At 44.8% G+C, this 22,745-nt stretch overlaps 1 protein-coding gene across 19 annotated transcripts in view; it reads left to right on the top strand.

Moving 5' to 3' along the window:
- LTBP1 (latent transforming growth factor beta binding protein 1) overlaps positions 1-22,745 on the top strand; it is a 394,177-nt gene that overhangs the window by 286,826 nt on the left and 84,606 nt on the right. For all 19 annotated transcript variants that reach the window (XM_036262366.1, XM_036262365.1, XM_036262362.1 and 16 more), the window contains 3 exons: positions 1,538-1,660; positions 8,610-8,732; positions 12,517-12,642. In XM_036262366.1, the coding sequence (XP_036118259.1) occupies positions 1,538-1,660; positions 8,610-8,732; positions 12,517-12,642 (372 nt within the window). The remainder of the gene's footprint in view (positions 1-1,537; positions 1,661-8,609; positions 8,733-12,516; positions 12,643-22,745) is intronic.

Here is a 22,745-nt window from a genome sequence, read left to right on the forward strand (position 1 = left end):
CAAGTGTCCAGAGTTCTTGAAATGTCATTTAAATAATAGAATACACACTATACGAGATCAGTTTTGTTATAAGGAAACAAATCATATTCATGTTGATATGTAACCTTTGCATTTTAATGAGTAACAGGTCTCCTGAGAGGGTGTTATAAGAGAGACAGTATATAGTGGTACCACAAAAGGATCTACCAGTATTATTGTAACCTTCCCCAGTGATCCCTTCCAGAATGTAGGAAGTCTTTACAACACCTGGTCTAAGGATGGCAAAAGTTAGCGCGCACCCAAGCACACCCACATACACAGATACATGAAGTAATTGGTTCTAGATTCTGTGAGTCCCTCTCAGAGTCTTGTATTGCCATGACTCCTGACCTCGGTGAGCTGAGCCTTTATCAGATGCCCACCGTGCAGAGAAAACCACAGATGAATATATCATAGGAGAAGAGGTCTGCACCAGGAAAGGGGGCTGTGCTATGCATGGTCCTTTCTTTAGAAGAGCCTGTGATATCACCACCGAAGAAAAGTCAGATACACGCAGAACCGCCCAGCTGACTGTCAGTAGGGGAAACCACTGTTAGATGTGAGATTCTGTGACAACCAAAAGGAAGCTGTTAATCAGAGTCGGGGAGAGCGGTGGTGAGGGTCCTGGTGCTAACTCAGAACCATGTTGCCAGAAGTACATAAATATCCCCAGCTGTTAGGAGAAAGTCTCCCAACAAACATGAATGGAATGCCTGCTCCTTGTAAAATACCAGGTCATCTAAGAAATAATAAAGTCTGTGGGAGTCATAGTCCCTGCCCTTAGGAAACTTAAAATCTAATGAAGAAGATTAGATTCATGATGAATGGTTACAATCTAATAACGAAAGCAATCCAGGCGCATGCATGCAGTATATTATTGTGTCTTATATGTGGATATGATGCAGGTATGTCTCAGCCAGGGATGTGGGGGCCAAGGAAGAGGGATTCATTGGCAGTGCACACATCAGATGGCTGAGGGGAGGGCAAGACCATTCGATTTGGCCAGAAAACCATTCTTATTGAGAGTCATGGAACCAGGAGCCTGATGATTAGGGGCTGATGGGTAAATTAGTGAAAAAGAAACGATGTGGGTAGGAAGAGGCTTTCGATCAGGGGTCAGAGTAAAGGGTCAGATAGTAAATGAATCTGTGGTGCTATTTTCCAATCAAACTTTATTTACAGTAACAGGCAGGGGGCTGTAGTGTGCAGCCCTCTAGACCAGTACAGAGTGTTACAGTCGGACTGTAAAAGAAATCTAAGACTTTTAGTGGAGGCTTACAGATTCCAGCAATGTATTTGCCACTCACCAGTGAGCAGTGGGATTAATGTGTACAGGTTCTTAACACATCGATTAAAAATGTAAACTTATCTGGACTTTTCCCTATTGGGAGATGAATGACTTTTTTTGCCAGAGGAGAGTTTAGTCACGTAATGAAAAATCAAATCGAAGTGAATGATAAGCCTGATTGTTTTTGTAAAGCATCATGTCTCCAGTTGCTTTTTCCTGTCCTGCTCGTAGATATTGATGAATGCCAGCACCAGCTCCTCTGCACCAACGGGCAGTGCAGGAACACGGAGGGCTCCTTCCGCTGTGTGTGTGACCAGGGTTACAGAGCGTCCGCCCTTGGGGACCATTGTGAAGGTGAGAGATGGCTCCTGATTTCAGAATCAGACGGAAATCGAGATGTTATCCCAGCCTCTGTCCTCAAGACCAGCCTACTCACTTCACAGCTGAGGACATGAGGTCCCTGCAGAGTGTTTTCCCCATGGCCACACAGATAATGCAAGGAAGGGAGAGAAGTCCAGGTGTTCTTTGCCCTGGAGCAGTGTTTTAGGAGACTTGTGCCAGCTGCAGGAGGAGGACCGGTTTGATCTTCTCGGCTGCGGGTGGTCTGTAGTCCTGGGTGTGTAGTTCTGGACTGGAACCTCTTTTATGCAGGGCCAGCGTCCGAATGGTCCGCATAAGTCAATCCAAGTTAATTTTGCAGCTAACTGGAAAGTTTTGAAGAGGCAAGCATAAGATATTTCTGAAAGATACCCCGTATCTACAGCACTGCGCGGTCGTTAACCAGTCACTACCTGCCGTGGTTCAGAGACTCCCTGAGGTCGTCAGGGCCGCGGAGCAGTCTGCCACCGGTCTGTCACTTGGGACTTCTTTCTGATTTTGGTTTCCATCCAAGTAACAGTTTTCTCCCAAGTCCCCTGCTGATTTTCTGCATTTTGACCGTGTCAGTGGTGACACCAGGGCAGTGAGCAGGGCAGGTCTGTGCCCCACGTGGAGCGTGAGAGCCTCTGAGTGGGCGTCTGAACCCACCTTTGACAGAAGTGGATGAACTTCCCAGTGAATGGTTTTCTGGCCTGTATTTCAACAGCCCAGAACTTCTTCACCTCCAATCCCCGTTGGTTGGGAAAAACCCAATGTATTTGATAGCCTCCTGTTTTCTGCCCAGAGCATCGGTAAAGCGTCTTCTGGGATTTTACCCTGAGGTGGTAATGTTCTTCAGAGGTCTGAGAACACCCGTGAAAAGTTATCGTCAATATACCTATTGAAAAATAGGCCGGTGATCAAACAAGTGATAAATCAAGATAATAAAATTTGATTGTGTGAAAGAGCGTGTTTGGGGAACTCTAGAATGTAGGAGTAACTGTCAATGGTTCAACACTGGTGTCCCAGCGTGGGAGCCTGCGGGGGAGCCCGTCCTGGGGACCCGCTGTGGTGAGTCAGTGGTGGGCCACAGGCTGGGGCCCTGGAGCCTCCTGCCCTGATCCTGGCCTGGCCAGCAGGTTGACCAAGCCATTGATTAAGGTTTGGGTAATGGGTTCTCACTCAAGGCATGTTCCTCTAGTTTGGCTGTTATAGCACGTAACCACCTTTCAGAAGTCCAGGATTTGTATTCCAAAAACATCCATTGCATGAAAAGCCAAACAAAAACGGTGCAGCCGACTTGTTCATCATTATTAATGGACAGGTTTGTAAGATACGGTCGTGTTCGGTGAGAGAGCTCCTGGCGGGAGATAGTGCCAGCTCTGTTTTCATGTAGCCAGGGCTCTTTCCCTGCGGTTCTGGGTTGTAAGTAGGACGCAGGCCCTGCAGCTGCCAGAGCTCCCTCGGAAACGCCGTCGGCCCCGCAGCCTGTGACACCCCCACGCCGGTTCCCACCGTCCCCGGGGTGCTCAGCTGTGATGAGCTGAGCCGTGATGGTTCCCATGCCTCGCACAGCTGTGGGGAGAGGAGCCATCTTTCTTGTTGGCTTTCATATCGACACGTGTAGTTTTCTCTAAGAATTCTGGCGAAGCCGTCGTTTTCGTCCCGGGCTGTCCTGCCGTCCTCTGGCCTCCTGGAGTCAGAGGCTCGAGTGTGTTCCTTTCTGTGCGGTACCGACTCCACTCAGCGGCCACTTCGTCTGAGATGGTGGGTCAGCGCATTGCCCGGTTATTAGGGGCCCAGGTGTCTCCGGCTTCGAAGGCTCTGCCTCTGCCTGTTCCCCTTCCAGGCCCCTCTTAGCACCCTCCCCAGCCAGCCGCTCCCTGTGGCGGCTCCCTGCTCTTCCCTTGTAAAGCCTGAGAAAAAGATCCCTGATTGACTCGGACTTCCTGCGGCCCCTCTTCCTTGGTCATTTCTTTATTTAAAAAAATTTTTTTTTTCCTTTATTGATTTCAGAGAGAGAGGAAGGGAGGGGGAGAGAGATAGAAACATGGATGAGAGAGAACATCGACTGGCTGCCTCCTGCATGCCCCCCACTGGGGATCGGGCCCACAGCCTGGGCATGTGCCCTGACCAGGAATCGAACTGGCGACCTCTTGGTGCGTGGGTCGACGCTCAGCCACTGACCCACAAAGGCCAGACATGCTTGGTCATTTCTTTGTGCACCAAATCAAAAAAGGTGGGAAGAAGGGATTTCTTTCCTTGTCAGAATTATTTACGTTATGCATTTGTTCAACAAATATTTATTGTAAGCACAGGACATATAGTGATAAACCAGACAGACAACATTCATGCCCTTGTAGAGCTTACATTCTAGTGAAGGAGATAACAATAAACTTCACGAGTAAGGAAAATGCATAGTTTGTAAAATGGCAATAAATGTTATGGAGAAAAATAAAAGGTGTCTGTAGGGAGTGCCGGAGGGGGGTGGGGTTTAAATGAGGTGAGCGGGGGCTTCCCTGAAATCAGGACATGGGCTTCTTTAGGGGAACAGCATTTCGTTCAAAGGAATAGCAGCTGCAGAGTCCCCCAGGAGGCGGCTTTGTGGACGAGATTAGGAGCTCGACTTGAGTTTAAATGTATGACGGCTGTAGTGAGCATTCACACAAAGATGTCTCAGAGTCCGTTGGACCTATGCCTTTGGAATTCGGCAGTGAGCTCTGGGCTGGGAGTCGTCAGCCTCAAGACGGTGCTTGAAACCACGGCATTGGAAGGAATCACTGCAAGAAGTGAGAGCAGCCACAAGGCCTGAGCCCCGCCCCCACAGCACTGGGAAGTGAGGGGCTGGGGAGTGACACGGGGACTGAGACAGTGGCAGGTGGGAAGGAGGAAGAGCAGAGTCTAAGAGGAGGAGGTATTTCAAAGAGGTTGGAATGGTGACCTCTGCCAGACGTGGCTCCAGGCCCGTGAGGACCGGTCTGACCATGGGATTCAGCAAGGTGGAGAATTGGTGACTTTGCAGATCCAGTGTCCGTGGACGGGTGACCCAGCTTGACTGTCGCCTTCCGTAGAGCCTGTTGCCCAAGTCCTGGAGGAGAGAGTCTTTTGCACCACCCACGTGGCGGTGCAGAGCAGGCCGTGTGGGGCTCTACGTTCAACCTACTGTTTTGTTTTTGCTTTGATGATAGAGATCGTGCAAAAAAAAAAAAAAAATTGAAACCAAACCAGACTCTAACATAATGCACTGGGGTTTTTTTTTTGCATTTATCTTCAGACAGAGCAGGAGTGAGAGAGGGGGGAAGAGAGAGAGAGAAACATCGATGTGAGAGAGACACATCGAGTGGTCGCCACCCACACGACTCCAACCAGGGCCGGGGACAATCTGTAACCAAGGTACGTGCCCTTAGCGGGAACCGAACCTGCGACTCTCTGGTCCGCAGGCCAAAGCACTAACTGCTGAAGCAAACCGGCCAGGGCTGCACTGGGTTTTAAAATCTCTCCAGTTCTTGATAAATACTTAATGCTTTTTCCTCACATACATTATTTGTATTCGATTTTGGAAAACGAATGAAAATCAAATTATTTCATTGTCCACAAACTGACACGCTTCCATAACGCTGAGGCACACATCTAGGGAACGGAGGCTTTTTCTTTTTGCTGAAATGCATATTCTCAGGCTTCTCCCTGATCTTTTTTGAAATGGAGGGTTTTTTTTTTTTTTTTTTCATAATGCTAATAATCAGATATGCCTTTTCTTACTTCTTTGTCTCAGTTTCCTACAGAGCAAAGAAAGAAAGGTAAATAAAGCCCTGGCCGGTTTGGCTCAGCGGTTAGAGCGTCAGCCTGCGGTCCTGAGAGACCCAGGTTCAGTTCCCGCTAAGGGCACGTACCTCAGTTGCAGTGTGTCCCCGGCCCTGGTTGGGTTGTGCGGGTGGCAACTACTCGATGTGTCCCTTTCACGTCGATGTTTCTCTCTCTCTCTATCCCTCCCACTCTATCTGAACAAAATATCAAAAAAATGTCCTCGGATGAGGATACAAAAAAGAAAGGTAAATAAAAATTTTTAAAAAGACCTACTCAACACCTATTAGAATCGGTGTGGAGCTATTAGAATCACCCTGGGAGCAGCTGGACCTCACCCGCTCTGCTGGTGGGAATGGGGAGTGGTACCCCTCTTCGGAAAACAGTTTCTTCAGACGTTAAACCTACCACATCAGCCCGCCAGTCCACCCCGAGGAGTTCTCGGGGAAAGTGAAAGCATATGTTCACAGTCTTGCCCATGGATGTGCATAGAAACTCTATTTATAATTCCAAAATGTCAGCCATCCAAATGCTCATCAAAAGGTGAATGGGTAAACGAATTGTGGAAAGTTTATACAATAGAATTCTACTTGGCAATAAAGAGGAGCGAGTTATTGATACAAACATTTGGATGGCTCTCAAAAACACTATGTTGAGCAGAAGCAGTCAAACAGAAAAGGGGCACAAGGAAACATTTTGGGGAGATGGAAATGCCTATACTTTTTTGTTGGTTTTGCTGTTGTTAATGGTTGTCCAAATTATTCATTTAGTGCATGTTTTATTTCTAAGATTCATAAACAGTAGACTAGAATTCATTCCTTTGTGGCACATGGTTCAAAATCATGAATTAGCAGACAGTTGGGGTTGAAGAATTATTTTTACAGAATTTACATCTAAAAGCTCATTCTTCATTACTCAGTTCTATTTTTAGAAATCTTGATATACTAAAGGTCAGTTAACTGGTGAATAGAACGTTTGTTGGCAAATTCAAAGTTTGTACAAGACATTTAGTCCTCCATGCTTTTATCTGCCTTAATTATGCATGATGGCTCCTTCACTGTCTCCTTCACAGCAGTTGTAACACCAAGACAGTAGGTTAATGGGAGTGGAGATTTCAAGGTCATTGGGAAAAGTCAAAAGAAAACATTACCAAGCTTTATGTTTGGCACTACAGAATGACATTCTTACAGATATCTCATCAATTCCTTAAAAAATGATTGTACTGGCAGTGCCTGAAGACCCCCGCAGTGCATCTGAATAGATGTAAATTGATACAGAAATACCTGTACCTTGATGATGGTGGTGGTCAAAGAATGTATCTACATTTGTCAGAACTCATTGAAATGGACTCCTAAAATTGGATGCATTTGTTGTATGCAAATTATACTTCAATAAAGTTGGGAACACACTCCAAAGAGAAAGTGATAACCCACTTCATTGGTGACAAAGTCACATCAGCTGTGTTTTATGTTTTAGGATTGGTATTCAGAAACACTTTAAGTCTGAGTAAACATCATAACAACTTGTTTTTATTTTGATAGAATGAAATTATAAGGTGCTTATCTCTCTTTTATTTTCCCCGTGACTGGTACCGAAACCAGTTAATTGGATTGGGTTCTATGAAGACAATTTAATTTGGTGGCTCCATATTTTTTAAATAGATTTTATTGATTTTTTTTTTTTTTTTTTTGGAGAGAGGAGGAAGGGAGGGGGGGGAGAGAGAGAGAGAAACATCAATGTGAGAGAGAAACATCGATTGGTGGCCTCCTGTATGTCCCTTCCTGGGGATGTGCCCCCATAGGGAATGGAACTGGCGACCTTTTGGTGCATGGGACAATGCTCAACCAACGGAGCCACTCCGACCAGGGCTGGTAACTCTATATTTGAACCAGACAGTGCGAACTAGACTGCGACATTCTCCACATTTACTTCCTCCCGGAGCTTCTCATATATTTTAGCAGCAATCATAGTTATTTGCAAGAAATGCCATAATATGCCAAATTCTGAGCAAGCAAAGACGGTTTGGTTCCTTAGCTTTTGTCACTGCTAATAATCTAAATTCTCGATAGATGAAAGAAGAGGAACTCATGGACTGTGTTAGGAATAATGAGCTCGGACGAGGAGTAAATGTGGTACTAACCAGCCCTCTGGAAAGTCCTGCCTCGTGTTCATGCTATGAGGGGGGCCATTAATTGTCTCACATGCTCAGAGTCAAAACTCATTATTGGTTATGTAAACCATTTTTTGTTGCACATATGCTATAAATATATATATTAAAAAATCCAGGCAACATCAAACCTGTTTGTGACAGCTGCTGAGTCAGTGACTTCGAGGAAGCTTTGATCTTGCTGAGTCTCCTTCTGCCAAAGGCCCCTCTTCTTCCCCTCCTCCACGGCCCATCCTGCAGACAGGACGCCAAGTGCATTTCTTTGTTGCTGGGAGCCTCCTTTGACCTTATGTTTCTTCTCTAAGTTCATGGGACACCTGAAGCTGGCACTGTTCTTTTGACAAATAATTATACTTTTGGACAGTCTTTATGTTAAATTGTTTTGGACTTCTAAAACAATTTAATATTTCATGTGTTTATTAAAACACATTTTTTTTGGAACCATCATTTCTATTTAGGGGCAGGGACCATGCCAAATACTTTAAAAATTGTCCCTGTAATGCATAATACAGCATCTTGTATAAATGGATGCTCAAGTTATTAACAGTACATATTTAAAGAATATTTTCAGATGGGGAGGAGGGTTTCTATGGGGGGGAAAGGAGAAACATCTGTAACAAGAATAAATTAATAAAAATTGGAAAAAAAAGAATATTTTCATTTTCTATCATCACCAAGAATAATTTAGCCAGGTAAATTATTCTTTGTTATAGAATTTTGACTTTTTCTCTTCCAGTTAATTTCATTTGATGTTAAAATATCATATTATATATTGTCTAAAGTTAAAATGCCTTCAAAATGTCTCATTTTAAAAAAGCTCTAAAAGTTAAAAAGCTGTCATTCGTTTCAAATCATGTGTTATGAGTAATGAAAACTATGTACACTTATGTGTTTTTTGTGTGTAAAGGTAAGGAAAAATGCCTAATTGTTTAAGATATAGTTTACTTAATCTTTTACATTTTTAAAATTGACTTGTAGATATCAACGAATGCTTGGAGGACAACAGCGTTTGCCAGGGAGGAGACTGCATTAATACCAAAGGGTCCTATGAGTGTACTTGTCCAGGCGGATTCCAGCTAAATGACAATAAAGGATGCCAAGGTACTTCTCTCTGCCCCTTTGCTGCAATTTACACAGTCGTTCTGTTCTTGATGCACCCTGATGGCGACCAGGGTTTCAGCACTTGCTTTATATGTAAATAGACTTTGCCCATTTGTACTGTTAAAATACCTTTCTTGGGTCTGGATCGCGTACGGGAAGTTCTCTTCCGCATGGCACCTTGTTATTGCCTGAAACGCCTGTGTTTTAGAATTGTGTCCTCGCTTTGCAGGCTGCACAGTAACTGAGATCACCTGCAGACCGTTGCTGCTTCTGCGGGTCAGCCTGGGTACTTGATTCTAAATGATCTGTCTAGCTTTTCTATATCCGTCGTTGACATTTTATTCTGTCCTGTAGCTGATATTTATCTGTCTTTTTTTTTTTTTTATCCCTATTTTTATCCAGTATTCAGATTTTTCTGTTCCTAAGAAATCTCATTGATAATTTTATCAGTGCCCTGGCTGGTGTGGTTCGGTGGTCAGAACATTGGCCTACACGCCGAAGGCAGCAGGTTTGATTCCCGATCAAGGGCACATACCTGGGTTGCAGGTTCAATCCCCAGCCCCGGGCTTGGGGTCATGTGGGAGGCAAGAGTCTCTCTCACATTGATGTTTCTCTCTCTTTCTCTCTCTTTCCCCCTCCTTCCCTTCCACTCTATCTAAAAATCAATGGAAAAAATATCCTTGGGTGGGGATTAGCAACAATGGAAAATAAATAAAACTATTTTGATCAAAATTACAAAAGACAGGATTTTATATTTTTCAAAGTGCTATGACTTTAATCTTCCAAACCACAGTCCGGTGGATGCATGGCACTGATAAGAACACAGCACTTTGAACACCTGCTCTCTGCTGAGTCCTGTAGGTACCTCGTTCAGTTCTGACGAAATTTGAGGTCGGTTTTCTTACATTCATTTTGTGCACAAATAACTGAGGCTCAGGGTTGTTAGTGTGCTCCTCCTGAGTACGTGGTAGAGCTTTGAACCCAGTGCCCTCTGTCACTACTCTTCCCTCTGTCGCCATACCAGTCGTCATTGCATTTATAGCCCAAAGAAAGATGTGCGATGCGGCTGTTTTTCGCAGTGTGTTTGAGTCTCTTCCCCGAGCAGAATTAATGATGACACACAGACAGCATGGAAAGTCCATGTTAATCGTCTCCAGGAATGTGGCAGCATACGTCTGCGATCCAGAACACACTTCAGCCTCACGTTTTGACTCACACATGCCAAACTGTGAATTTCTGTGGAATCTCGGACCCGCGAAAGAAACCCAACGTAAATACGGTCTGGCTTTCAGCTGAGTTACCAGCAGCATAGTTTAGAAATGCCTCAATAAGTGCGGCCCAAATTGAATGCATATGTCTGTCCGGTTCCAGATATCCGTGCTGTTCTTTCTGAGCGGTTTCCTGGAAAAAAGTCTGGGAATTCGTTTTTGGTTCCTGTCATCAAACTTTTTATACAATTATTTGTTCATCAATAACTTCTCTTGAAGCAAGAACTTTATGCACACGGCTCCCTGGGAGAAGTTGCAGAGCGGGCAGCCTTGAAAAGGCCACGTTGGGAGCTGGACGCAATGAGGCGGTCTCGAGTCGCCTCCAGGGCCTGACCTTGAGCGTGATCTCTAGACCCGTGGAATTTGGGGCACCTTTTTGCGCAGGTGGAGATAACTCTAGGCAGCAGGCTGGAAAGAAAGACTAGAAACTAAGGCTAAGAGAAGACCAGAGTTCAAAAGAGATGACCAATCTCAGACAGTATCAGTAGTTAGAGAGCAAACATAGACGCTCTCAGAGATTTTTATAAAAGAAGTGAAGAATTTTTCAGTGTGGAATCACATTGAGAAATAGTTAAGTAGAAAATGATTCATTCTTCTTCCTTGAAATATTTTAAAATTAGTGACAATAACGAGAACGGAAGGATTTTTAAGAAACTGGGTAATTCCTGCTTGGTTTCGTATTTTGATTGTGCAAAGGACAGGCCAACTGATATGAATTAGACGGCAGATCGAGGGGTGAAGAGTTTGGTATCCATGCAGAGGGATGGATACATCAGCGGCGTTGCCAGCGTTCCTGTTGCCCGAGGAGATCCGCAGAGCAGACTGGATGCAGGGCAAGGGACAGCTCTCCTGAGAAAGACAACAGCAGGGTTGGTGGCTAAACATATGCTAGAGGTCACTGGGAAGGTCTCGTAGCTTTGCAGTTATTCCTGCCTGCTCCTGCCTCCTCTATTGTATTGTGGGCTTCATAATGTCAAGGGTGCTGTCCTACTGAATCTTCTCATAGGAAGCATTCAGTAAATGTTTTTCATCGCATTAAAGACGGACTTTGAAGAAGAAGAAGATGTATTGAAGAGCTCCTTAGTAAGAGACAGTTTAGGAGGATAGGAAAATGACCTTAGTAGGACTACTTGCCCGGATGGTGCCAAGGACCTGGGATAAGTTTTCTGACCCCCGCCCTTCATTCAGAGAACTAGCCCATCGCTGCGCAGTTCGTAGAGCATGACCATAACTGACGCGGTGGACGGACAAGCTGGGACTCCGAGTTGCAATGTGCAGTCTCATCAAGGAGCCAGCAGTGCAGCGAGGGGTGTGGTGAGTAAGCTGACGATGAAGGCACAGCGCGGGCAGGTGGTCCATGCGTTAGTACAGCGCGAACAAGCGGAACGTTACCCAGGATTCCTTATGCTGCCACCGTGGGCGCGCTCAGCCAGTGTCACTAGAACTGGCTTGAAAGGACGTCACACTTACCAGACTCTTCACGCTTGGTCAGTGCTCGGGAGTCCATCGTGACTCTGGCCACGGGAGCACGTAAGGTGGTCAACCCCTGCTTCACTACAGCGTGTTGCTCACAAGTAACAGCCACGCCACTCTATGCCCCTTGGCTGTGCGGCAGGCCTTGCACTAAGCAGTGGACCCTCGTTCACCCATTTCATCGTCACAAAGCTGTGCAAATTATAGGAACTTCCTGGTCTGAGTGGCCTTCTTTTTCTTCTATTTTCTTTCTTTTATCCTTTTTCAGTGAAGTAAAGATTGGAGCCTGTTTCGTTAAAATAGAGAGCAGACATTTGTGAAGCACTGTTTATGAACCAAACACTATGAATCTGATGTACCTAGCCTTGCCCTTAAGAAGTTCACATCTGCCTGGCCGGTGAGGCTCAGTGGATTGAGCATCGTCCCATGGACTGAGAGGTCCTGGTTCGATTCCTGGTCAGGGCACATGCCTGGGTTCCAGGTTTGATCCCCAGTAGGGGGCAAACAGCTGATTGATGTTTCTTGCTCACATCGATGTTTCTATATTTTTCTTCCTTCCTCTCTCTCTAAAAAAAATCAGTAAAAACATTTTTTATAAAAGTAGTTCACGTCCTAGGGATGGACAGGCATGGATGTTACAGGTGCACGGGCTATAGCAGAGCGCATGGCCGTAGGAGTGGACAGAGGGGACACAGCCTTCTCCCCAGCAAAGATGTTTCACAGAGGAGTTGTTGATTCCCTGAGACTGTTCCTCAAGTCTAAAATAAGGGTCGCTTTGGGTTGAACTTATGAAATTGCTTTTTTTTGTTAGGTCAAAAATGGTCGAACATTGGCTGTTTCGTGTGATGCAACCTAAAGTTTCCTAACAATCCACCTTGTCTTATGGTCTGGTACTTGTACCAATGGTGTAGCCGTGCCGTAAAATAAGTGTTCGACAATTTCGTGATAGATTTCTTGACTGTACATCTGCTATTATAGGGGGAAAAAAAAGAGAAAAACACCAGATTTTTTTCGAATGTTTGAAACTCTCTTTTCAATTCCAGATATTAACGAATGTGAGCAGCCTGGACTCTGCGACCCTCATGGAGAGTGTCTAAACACAGACGGCTCTTTCCACTGTGTCTGCAGACAGGGCTTTGCCATCTCTGTGGACGGCCGTACATGTGAAGGTAAGATAAACTATACATTCTCTTGTTACTGCGTGATAAAGCAGCAGGGACATTGCTTTCTATAAAACAAAGATTCTAAGACACTAAGTGACAGTCCCAACAGAAGACCTCCAAGCATCAAGGTGACTCCTACCTGAAACCGTAGCTCAGGGTTGCTGGGATTTACAAATAGGATAACCTGAGGTTATGGAGGTGAAAATACAGATGATTTCACTACTGGTACTGAATTAGTGCGTCAAAATGTACTGGAGGTGATGATTTAGGACTCAGGGGTGGGGAACATCTGACCCAAGGGCCGTATAGGGCTGGAAACCAAGACCAGCTGACATCACAGGCCTCATCAAATCAGCCTGACCAAACATAGCAGGCTAATTTTTAAGTTGATCATTTTGTATGGCCCGAGAATGAGGTTCTAAATATCCAAATGGCCCTTGGCAGAAAAAAGGTTCCCCACCCCTGATAGGTGCACACGGGAGACCGGAAGGAAAACTGGCCACTCCTCGGTGTAACTTGACACTGTGCTTGTTTTGATTATGTTTTGTATAGATCATCACCATCCTTCTGATTATAAAAACAATGTCTTGCTTGATTTCTCCGCTCCACTGCCAGTGGAGATTTTCCAGGGTTCGTCCTCTGGCATCCTCAGTCTCTAAGCCAGTGTGTTTTCTTACCTGTCAGGATTTATTATGCCCTGAAAGGTAATTACATCAAGATAACACTGTTGGCTTCCTGTTTGCAAACCTCTGTATATTTGCAGGGATACAGCGTTGGTTATGTTCATAAGATTTATGTTCTTGTTGACCCTGTCATTTGATAAATTGAGGAATAATTCATCCGAACCTTTTAAAAAGTAAACTGAGAAGAGTCCCGTAATCATAATTTCAATCTGCCTCTTTGAGAATGTCGGTTAGGCAAACCCAGCTATATTTGAACGGAGTAAATTGTGAAGGCTCTGCTCTGGGGCTAGGGTAGTACCCACATTCTTTGCTGTAAAAGGGAGCGCAACAGGAAGTATCCGCTCTCCTTGCTCATACCACAGTGGAAACAGGCCGAGGAGCTCGACCAGGTTCATGTGCAACTAATTATTACATTGGGAGGAATAAACCGATCTTATAAAAAGCAGGAGATTGTTGAAATGGCTCTCCTGCTGAGCAGACAAAACATCGATGCCAGATTTGGCTCCAAGTAAAAAAGAGATAGTGCGGGGTGCGGTTTGAGCAAGCAGATTTCGAGGGCTTTGGAAGCGATCAGAGGCTGGGAAACAGAGCGAAAACATCATAAAAAGGTGGCCATGAGAGGTTTACAAGGACGCCATGTTTCCGTGGTTCAAGTTTTAGGTTAATTTTATACTCAGTGGTCTGAGACGAGGGCTCTCAGGAAAGAGGTCTGTCGCGTGCACGCTTACGTTCTTCAGAGAGGTGGCAGCGTCTGAGTCACTGATGAGGACGACCTGCAGAGTGAGTGCACATTTCCCTGCGCTCCAGGCACAGGCAGGTTTGCTTCCCCAGTTAGCTCTCAGCCGTGCCTGGAAAGGACTCCCTTCACCGAAGACCAGTTCAACTTACAACTGCCAGTAGTCGTGCCACGAGGAAACTGTGTTCAATAAAAAGTCGCCTTGGGTGCCCGCTTGTCAAGACTGTCGTTCCAGAAGAATAGACCAATATGTATGTTCACATGTATTTTTTCTTTTAGACCGAGTAATTTTTCTTTAATTCTTTCTTTAATTCTTTTTTTTTTCTTTTCCTCTTTATTGAGTTTTAATTAATTATTTATTTTTTTTAATCCTCACCGGAGGACACCTTTTGATATTTTGTTCAGATAAAGTGGGAGGGGGAGAGAGAGAGAGAGAGAGAAACATCGACGTGAAAGGGACACATCGAGTGGTCACCACCCATACAACCCAATCAGGGCTGGGGACAAACTGCAACCGAGGTACGTGCCCTTAGCGGGAACCAAACCCGGGTCTCTTCAGATCGCAGGCCAATGCTCTAACCGCTGAGCCAAACTGGCCAGGGCTCTTTATTGAGTTTTAGAGAGCGACGAAGGGAGAGGGAGAGATAGAAACATGGATGAGAGAGAACGTCGAGTGGCCGCCTCCTGCATGCCCCCCACTGGGGATTTGGCCCATAACCCAGGCATGTGCCCTGACTGGGAATCGAACCAGTGACCTCTTGGTGCATGGGGTCGACGCTCAACCACTGAGCCACACCGGACGGGCGATTCTGCATCTTTTTTAATACTGATTTCTGTAACTTGAGAGTTATATATTCGCTCTAATTTAGTCACAGTTCTAATTTTGTTTGGCATTTACTTGGCAAAGACTTGAACTTAAAAATGAGTTTGTAGAAAGCATCTAGTGCTTTGTAAATTACTGTACCTTAGGATACTCTCTCTGACACGTGTCCATATTTGTTTACCCCAGAAACTAGATGGTTTTACAAGTCATAAAATAGGTAATTTAGAATACCGTGCTGATACGGCAGTATAACGAGAAATTATCTGACGACTAGGCATGCTATTCTCTTTCTGGAATGAGCTTTGCGAGGTTTTCAGTTGTTTCAGGCTTAACCCAATAAATTAAACTGGCCCAGATTTCCGTCTGACTCTGGCCCGGCTGGCTGCCCGTGTGATCGGGAGTTACTGTGGAGCTTAGGTCCTCGAATGACGTCGTTCTGTTCAAGGTCATTGATGAGATGCCATAGTAACTTAACTCTCGTTTAATATATTAATTCGCCTATAGTAAAATGGGTTTCGTTAGGCGTTGTTTCGCTTACAGTGGCGGAACATATTGACGACATTACGTGAAGACTGACTGTACTTGAATTAACATGGAGAAAGTGTCTGGTACGCTTATTTGCGCTGGTTCAGCAGCGTCTGGACTTCTGGTAAAGCAGCTGATGCCACATTGAGACCAGGGCTGGCACACCCTGCTCTAGGCAGGGCTGAATGAGTCCCATCCTTCCCTCATGGCCCGTGGCTCGAAGAGCCGTCTACAGAGGGTCACAGTTCTCAGACCACAATGAAGCTGACTGTCCGCATGAACCTCTCGGGTGTCGGTGGCACGGCAGGTGCTGGAGAGATGCAGACAGCACAGCTGCTCCCTTTCCCTGCTCTGGGAGCACCTGCTTGGAGGGGAGGGAGAAGCACCTTCTCCCCACGGCATCGAGAACGCAGTCTTATCTCAAGTCCAGCTAGGGTGGAGTGGGAAGGAAGGGGTTGTGAGCAGCTATTTCACTCATTTATTCACTCACTCCGCATATACATACAGAGTGCCTACCTTGTGCCCTCAGTATTACCGTTCTGAGGGCAAAACACACACCGTCCCTGCCCACGTGGAGCCTGCATTCAAGGAGGGGAATTGGGGATAAATAAGTAAATAGTACATAGAGAAAGTTATGTTTTTGTATTGAAATAATATAGCATAGTTATATGCTATCGATATACATGTGCCCCCACATATAATATAATACACAGATGTTTTCTTCCCTCAAATCCCACACGTGGACATCACAGAAGCGCCGTGAACAGGGCCCTTTTGCTTGAACACCTCCTCTGTGTCCTTTCTTGAGTGTGGCTCACTGGCTGCTTCTGTGTGACCTCTGGCCGGAGCTTTGATCTTTGTAGAGAAGCAAAGGGAAGGTTTACTTCTTCCACTCAGCTCACTATCTTTTTTTTTTTTAAACAAATTTTTTTTTATCCTCACCTGAGGACATTTTTGCATTTATCCTCAGATAGAGCAGGAGGGAGAGAGGGAGAAAGAGAGAGAGAGAGAGAAACATCGATATGAGAGAGACACATCAAGTGGTCACCACCCATGCAACTCCAACCAGGGCCGGGGACAACCGCAAACGAGGTACGTGTCCTTAGCAGGAACCGAACCCGGGTCTTTCTGGTCCACGGGCTGACCCTCTAACTGCTGAGCCAAACTGGCCAGGGCTCAGCTCACTATCTTATATTCTATATCACACCCATTTGTTTAAAAACATCGCAGTTCTTTTGTTGTCTTTTTCTCATTTTTTTTATTGTAGGATTTTAATCCATATGAAAAATATTTGTCATCTCATTTATAAGGTGACTCTGGTTTGGTTTCTGCATCATTAGCAGAATTGTGTGAGTGGGAGGAGACTTGGGAAGCTGGGGACAGTGGGATTCCTTAGTGTCACCCCGTCTGTTCTCTGACCCCCGTGGAGAAGTGCCTCCTGGAGTCTGACTTTGGGGTGCTCCAGTCACATCCTCTGCACGCTGCAGTCTCAGCGGGGCGTCCCAGCTGAGAGCAGCTTGTATGACAGATCGTGGGGTTGGGGACACCAGGCATCTCTAGGCCTCACATGTTTCCAGCCTGCTCACACACAGAATGCCACACTGCTCTAGCAGGAGCCTCGGAGAAGCCCAGCACTGCAGAGGGACCGCAGTGGCTCACAGAACCTGGTCTCATGCTGACCTCCAAACGATGACCAAAATCACTCCCTAAAGCCTGCCTTTTAGACAGCAACCTCGTTTGTTCGTAAATTTGTCCGTTCGTTCATTCATTCACTCATTCATTCATTCATTCGGCAAATGCTTAACTAAGTGTACACTATGTGCCAGTCACTGTTCTGGGCATTGAGGCTATGTCAGTGAACCAAAAAAGAGCTCCACTTCTTGGAGGCAGTAAACGAATAAGTAAACTATATAATATTCTATGCTAGAAAATGATAGGTCCCCTATTGAAACGCTGGGTCTGAGTAGCGAATGAAGCCTTTTCAAACTGCTTGTCTGCTGGCTAAGTGATGGAACCTGTCGGTAAATACGCCAGAGAGCACGAGGCTGTCTGCTGAGGCGCTCTTCCTGTTGCCGACAGGAACCTGCTGTCCAGACGGCCCAGCGTAGAATAGACAGCAGACCCTGATGTGAGCTGTGGCTCTGGTGCTGGTGATGTGTCTGCTGCGCCACCAGTTGTAACAGACGGATGACTCCGCTTCCCCAGTATTGATCGTGGGGAGGCCCAGAAACGCAGGAAGGGGGCACGGGTTTGGGGGGTCTGGGGAAATATAGGAACTTACCGTGAAATTTTACTTTGAAACTAAAACTGCACTTAAAAATAGTCTTTTTTTGTTGTTTGTTTGTTTTAAATCAGACATTTCTGGAATTACCTATTTTTCATCAGGAAAAAAAAATCATAAGCTTTCATTTTAATTTTTTATTCTATTCCTGTATTTTCCCTTTTCCTCCCCTGAATGTTGTTTATCTCTCACTTTTTACCATGCTACCCCCGACTGTGTGATCAGAAGCTTCTGCTCCTGCTTTCTAAGCCACTAATATTGATTCAAAAACTCAGAGCTGTGGGCTTGGAAGAGGACTTGCAATGCCCCGCCTGAACTCAGAAGCCCAAAGTACCCTTAAGAATCAAGTCCCATTGTTAAACAGCTGTAGAGACTGCCATCCCATCACCTTCTTAGATACCTACTATAAACCACTTGTTAATTCATTCATTTGAAAGGGAAAACAGACCAAATGCAAGGGGTCAGGGTCGTTAGCTTCTTGATGTTCACTGGGAACGGTGATACCAGAAAGACTCAGTGAAGTTGGGTTCAAACTCTCAGGCCAATCTTGTGTTCATTGGGAACCAGAAAACACAGTAAAGGCAACCCTTTGCCAAATCAAAGAAATAAAAACAAATTGAGAGCAAACGTGGTTTTGTTTTCAGACTTTGAGGCAGATTTTCTACAAACAGTGTAGAAAATATAAAACCATTGTTGACCACACTCCAAGGCCATTGGTGGTTCCGTGGCGTGGGGATGGAACTCTGTATCTATCACCAAAGAGAAAATATTTTTGAAAATGATTTAGCCAAGTAGGACATTGAAGGACCCTGACACCATTATATATTACATCTGGCTGCCTGGCCCAAGGATTAGTTTTTTAGTAGTCTTGGAGTCGGAAACTGAAAACTCTAGTGAGAGAATACAGCCCGAGTTTCTTATTTTTCCAAAGAAAAGGAACGTATGTTAACAATAGGATTCTTTCTCTCCTGTGTGTAAAAAGAAAACGGATCCTACAACATTCCAGGTAAGGAGGGGAAGTGGCTTCCCACCATGCAGGCTACTGTGCTCCGTGCTCATTCCTTTTGTGAATGTAATTCTGCAGAAGTGAGTGAAAATGGATGTTTAAATCATTAGGGAGAGAGCTGAGGAAATTTTGCTGGAATAAGCTGCTTTTGGACCTGGAATACATATTTTCCATGCATTGCATGGTTGTCTTCCATACAGCAACATCTGTACAGAGAAATTCATAATAGTAACAACAACAACAAAAAATTCAAGGGCTCTTCCTAAGCCCTTTATCACTGCTGACCTTTTGCAACCCCAGAGCTATGGAAAATCATCTGTTCATAGAAGGAGAAGTAAACACTTTCCTTGCAGCCAAAAGATAGACATGAAACTTCCAGAAAGTGAAGTTTGCACATAGACAAGCCACCCCTCACACTTTCCACTGCCACCAGTCCAGGGCCCGGGCACCCAGCCTCCTGCATCTATTTGGGTGAGTCTCTTGATGCCCTCAACAACCCAAGTGCTTGATAGGTCATGGGAGGTGGTGGTGAGTAGCGGCTTTATACCTTAGACCTACATTGTAATGCTTGATACATTGATTCAAGAGTCAGTTACTTGTTAAGCATCTGATGGACTACTGTGTGGTTGTCTTGGACTTCTAGTGTGAGTGGACTGCAGATATTTCATCTATATCTGATTTCATGACTTTATTAAAGCAATAGTAATAATAATAACAGAGTTCTTGCTATGAGCCAGGCCCTATGCTAACTGCATTATACCCATTTTCTCATTTAATCTTCACCACAATCCTATAGGTAGGTTAAGTATTAATGGGTGTGCTTTGGCTGCAGTCAACAGCTTAAAATAAGGAAATTTATTATACTAATAATTGCAGGGATTGTCACCTGCCATCTACCATATGTCTTCATTCAAATGTCACTGTCCCAGTGACCCCTTTTCTGACCACCCTGTCTCACATTCACTCAACCCTCCTATTCTGTGTCTTTGTCTGGTATATTGGTTGTCGGACGGCCCTGCTGGACTCTACGGCTGATGAGACAGGAATCTGGATCTGTTTTGTTCACAACGATGTGCCATTGAGAGTAATTAGGGCACAACAAACATTTGGTGAATGAATGAAGGGATGAAGAGACGGTTTGTAACTCACCCTGGGCGACCAGGAAACACTTACTCCACATTGAGCATGTTGTGCACTGTTGTGGTCTTTCCTGCTTTTTGAAGACTGACTTTTCTGAGGCACACCTTGCATCATTATTGGCTTCAGCGGTGGTTAGGAACTTAGGCAGAGGGGTCCCAGTACGTGGGCTCGAACTCTCACTTGAGCTCTTCCAAGGCGTGTGAACTTGGGTAAGTTACTAAATCTCTTTTCTCAATTCTAATAGCACGGACACGGAGTTGTAGTGAGAATTAAATATGCAGTGTGTGTTGGCAAGCATCAACCTAGTATGGAGCCTGGCTCACAGAATGTACTCAATGAGTATGAATTACTGTTAGTGGCTTTTTTATTTTTGTCCTCACCTGAGGACATTTTTGCATTTATTTTCAGATAGAGCAGGAGGGAAAGAGGGAGGAAGAGAGAGAGACAGAATCATTGATGTGAGAGAGACACATCGACTGTTTGCCACCCGCACGACCCCAACCGGGGCCAGGGACGAACCGCAGTTGAGGTACATTCCTTTAGCGGGAACCGAACCTGGGACTCAGGTCCATGGGCCGACGCTCTAACTGCTGAGCCAAACTGGCCAGGGCACCGTTAGTGTTTTAACATTTCTCAACACTGCTACCCTCATTATTGCCAGTTGCCTTCATATTTGGGCACCGACAAGGAGGGAGCATTTAACATCTCTTTGTTTTCATTTGATCAGTACTTACAAAATATACATGACACGGTCATATTACATAAGCATGTGTGAATTAAATTGTCTGGCAGTTCTAGGTCCAGGTCTGGGTATCAATGAATTACTGTATCCGATCTACATTTATACCCCAAATTGATGTAAAGTCATATAGAATACAATACAGTGACTCATTTATACATAACTTGCTTTCAATCTTACCCTTTGTTTTCTCCCAAGTTTCTTAGAACTAACTGGCCCCACTCACCCCCTCAGTATTTCAAGTTTTAAAATGTTTCATGTATCAGTTGCCAATAAACTGATAGCTAGCGCTGATGCTTATTTGCTTTCAAGCATTGGGGTTATTTCTAGAGGTACACTGTCTATTTCCTGTGGTTTCAAAACTGATCTTTCTTGGCCTCTTATTTGAATATGGAAAGAGAAAAATTAGAATAGTGAAAAAAAAAGGGAATTTATTTTTTGGCTGATTTTATATTGCCTCTGGGGCCTGAGTGTCAAAAAGATGAATCTGAGGTTTGATATGTTTGGCCTGTGCGTAGGGCTTTCTCCCGGTCCTCTCTGGCAGCCCTTCTCCTGTAAGAAAGGCGATATGAAAAGAGAAAGTGTACAGCCTCACTCTGGAGTCAGACTAAGGTGTTCATTTTTTTAAAATAAGTTTTTATTAATTGTTTTGGAGAGAGGGGGAGGGAGAGAGATAGAATCATTAATGTGAGAGAGAAATATTGATCAGCTGCCTCCTGCACGCCCTGCACTGGGGACCGAGCTCACAACCCGGGCATGTGACCAGGAATCGAACCAGGACCTCTCAGTCCATGGGACAATGCTCAATCCACCGAGCCACACCGGCCAGGCTAAGGGGTTAATTTTTAAGCAATTCTCAGGTATAAAAATATAAAACTATTAAATTAATGCAATGATAATCTAATGGCTATAAATAAATATGAGACAAAATAGTAGTGCATTTTAAAATGCACTTCTACCCTGGCTGGTTTGGCTCAGTGGTTAGAGCGTCGGCCCACGGTCCAGAGAGGCCTGGGTTCGGTTCCTGTCAAGGGCATGTACCTCAGTTGCAGTTTGTCCTCGGCCCGGTTGGGCTCATGTGGGTGGCAACCAGTCGATGTGTCTGTGTGTCTCTCTTACATTGACGTTTCTCTCTCTCTCTCCCTCTCGCTCTATGCAAAAATGTCCTGGCCGGTTTGGCTCAGCCGTTAGAGCGTCGGCCTGCGGTCCAGAGAGACCTGGGTTCGGTTCCCGCTAAGGGCACATACCTCGGTTGCAGTTTGTCCCTGGCCCTGGTTGGATCATGCGGGTGGCAACCACTCAGTGTGTCCCTTTCACATTGATGTTTCTCTCTCTCTCTCTCTCTCTCTCTCTCTCTCTCTCTCCCTCCCTCCCTCTCTTTCTCTCTCTCTCTACCTCCCTCCCACTCTATCTGAACAAAAAATGGAAAAATGTCCTCGGGTGAGGATAAAAAAAATGTCCTTGGGTGAGGATAAAAAAAAAAAATGCACTTCTGCAGTGTAAACACAAATGTGTATGTCATGCACACTACCTTTTGCAAGTAGTGATTACAGTAGGAGAAATAGTGAAGTGTACGATATTTTCCACTAGTACCTAAAGAACTTTTTCTGAATGGCATAGAATTTATTTACACTGGAGGATTTATTCAAATAGTCTATTTCTTGTGATACTCTATTATATAATAGTAAATTAAGATTCTTTTTTACCTTCAAGAGTAGAAATAGTTTTTTTAAAAGCTTTCTTCTCATTTCTTTTTTCTTTAAATTTTTAGAGCTGTTTCTTTTCTGTAGCAAATTCAAATCCTTCTCATTCACTTTTTCAGTTTTTATATAATAGTCTGTGGATTTCCACTGGGAAGAAATAGGAAGAAAATGGCTTTTTAAATTAAAAAGTAAACTTGGATTCTCTTTTTCTCTAAGGAAGCATCGATGACTTCATGTGTTTACAGGTTTGGCTTTTGTGAAAAGAAAAAGTATCTTGTTTCTCGTTAAAAATACACTATTTTTCAACTTAATTTAGTTTTTCCTTTAGATGTCACGGATACTCAGTTTCCGAGTTTACCCTGTAATGTCGAGGTTTTATTGTAATTGAACCGACATCTGCCACAGGCAGCGGCTCTCGTGTGGCTCCTCCGCCCGCCCGTGTCCCTGTCCTCTGGGTGGGAAGAGCCCTGCCC

This window comes from Molossus molossus, unplaced genomic scaffold, assembly GCF_014108415.1.
Source record: "Molossus molossus isolate mMolMol1 unplaced genomic scaffold, mMolMol1.p scaffold_m16_p_15, whole genome shotgun sequence".
Taxonomy (NCBI): Eukaryota; Metazoa; Chordata; class Mammalia; order Chiroptera; family Molossidae; genus Molossus; species Molossus molossus.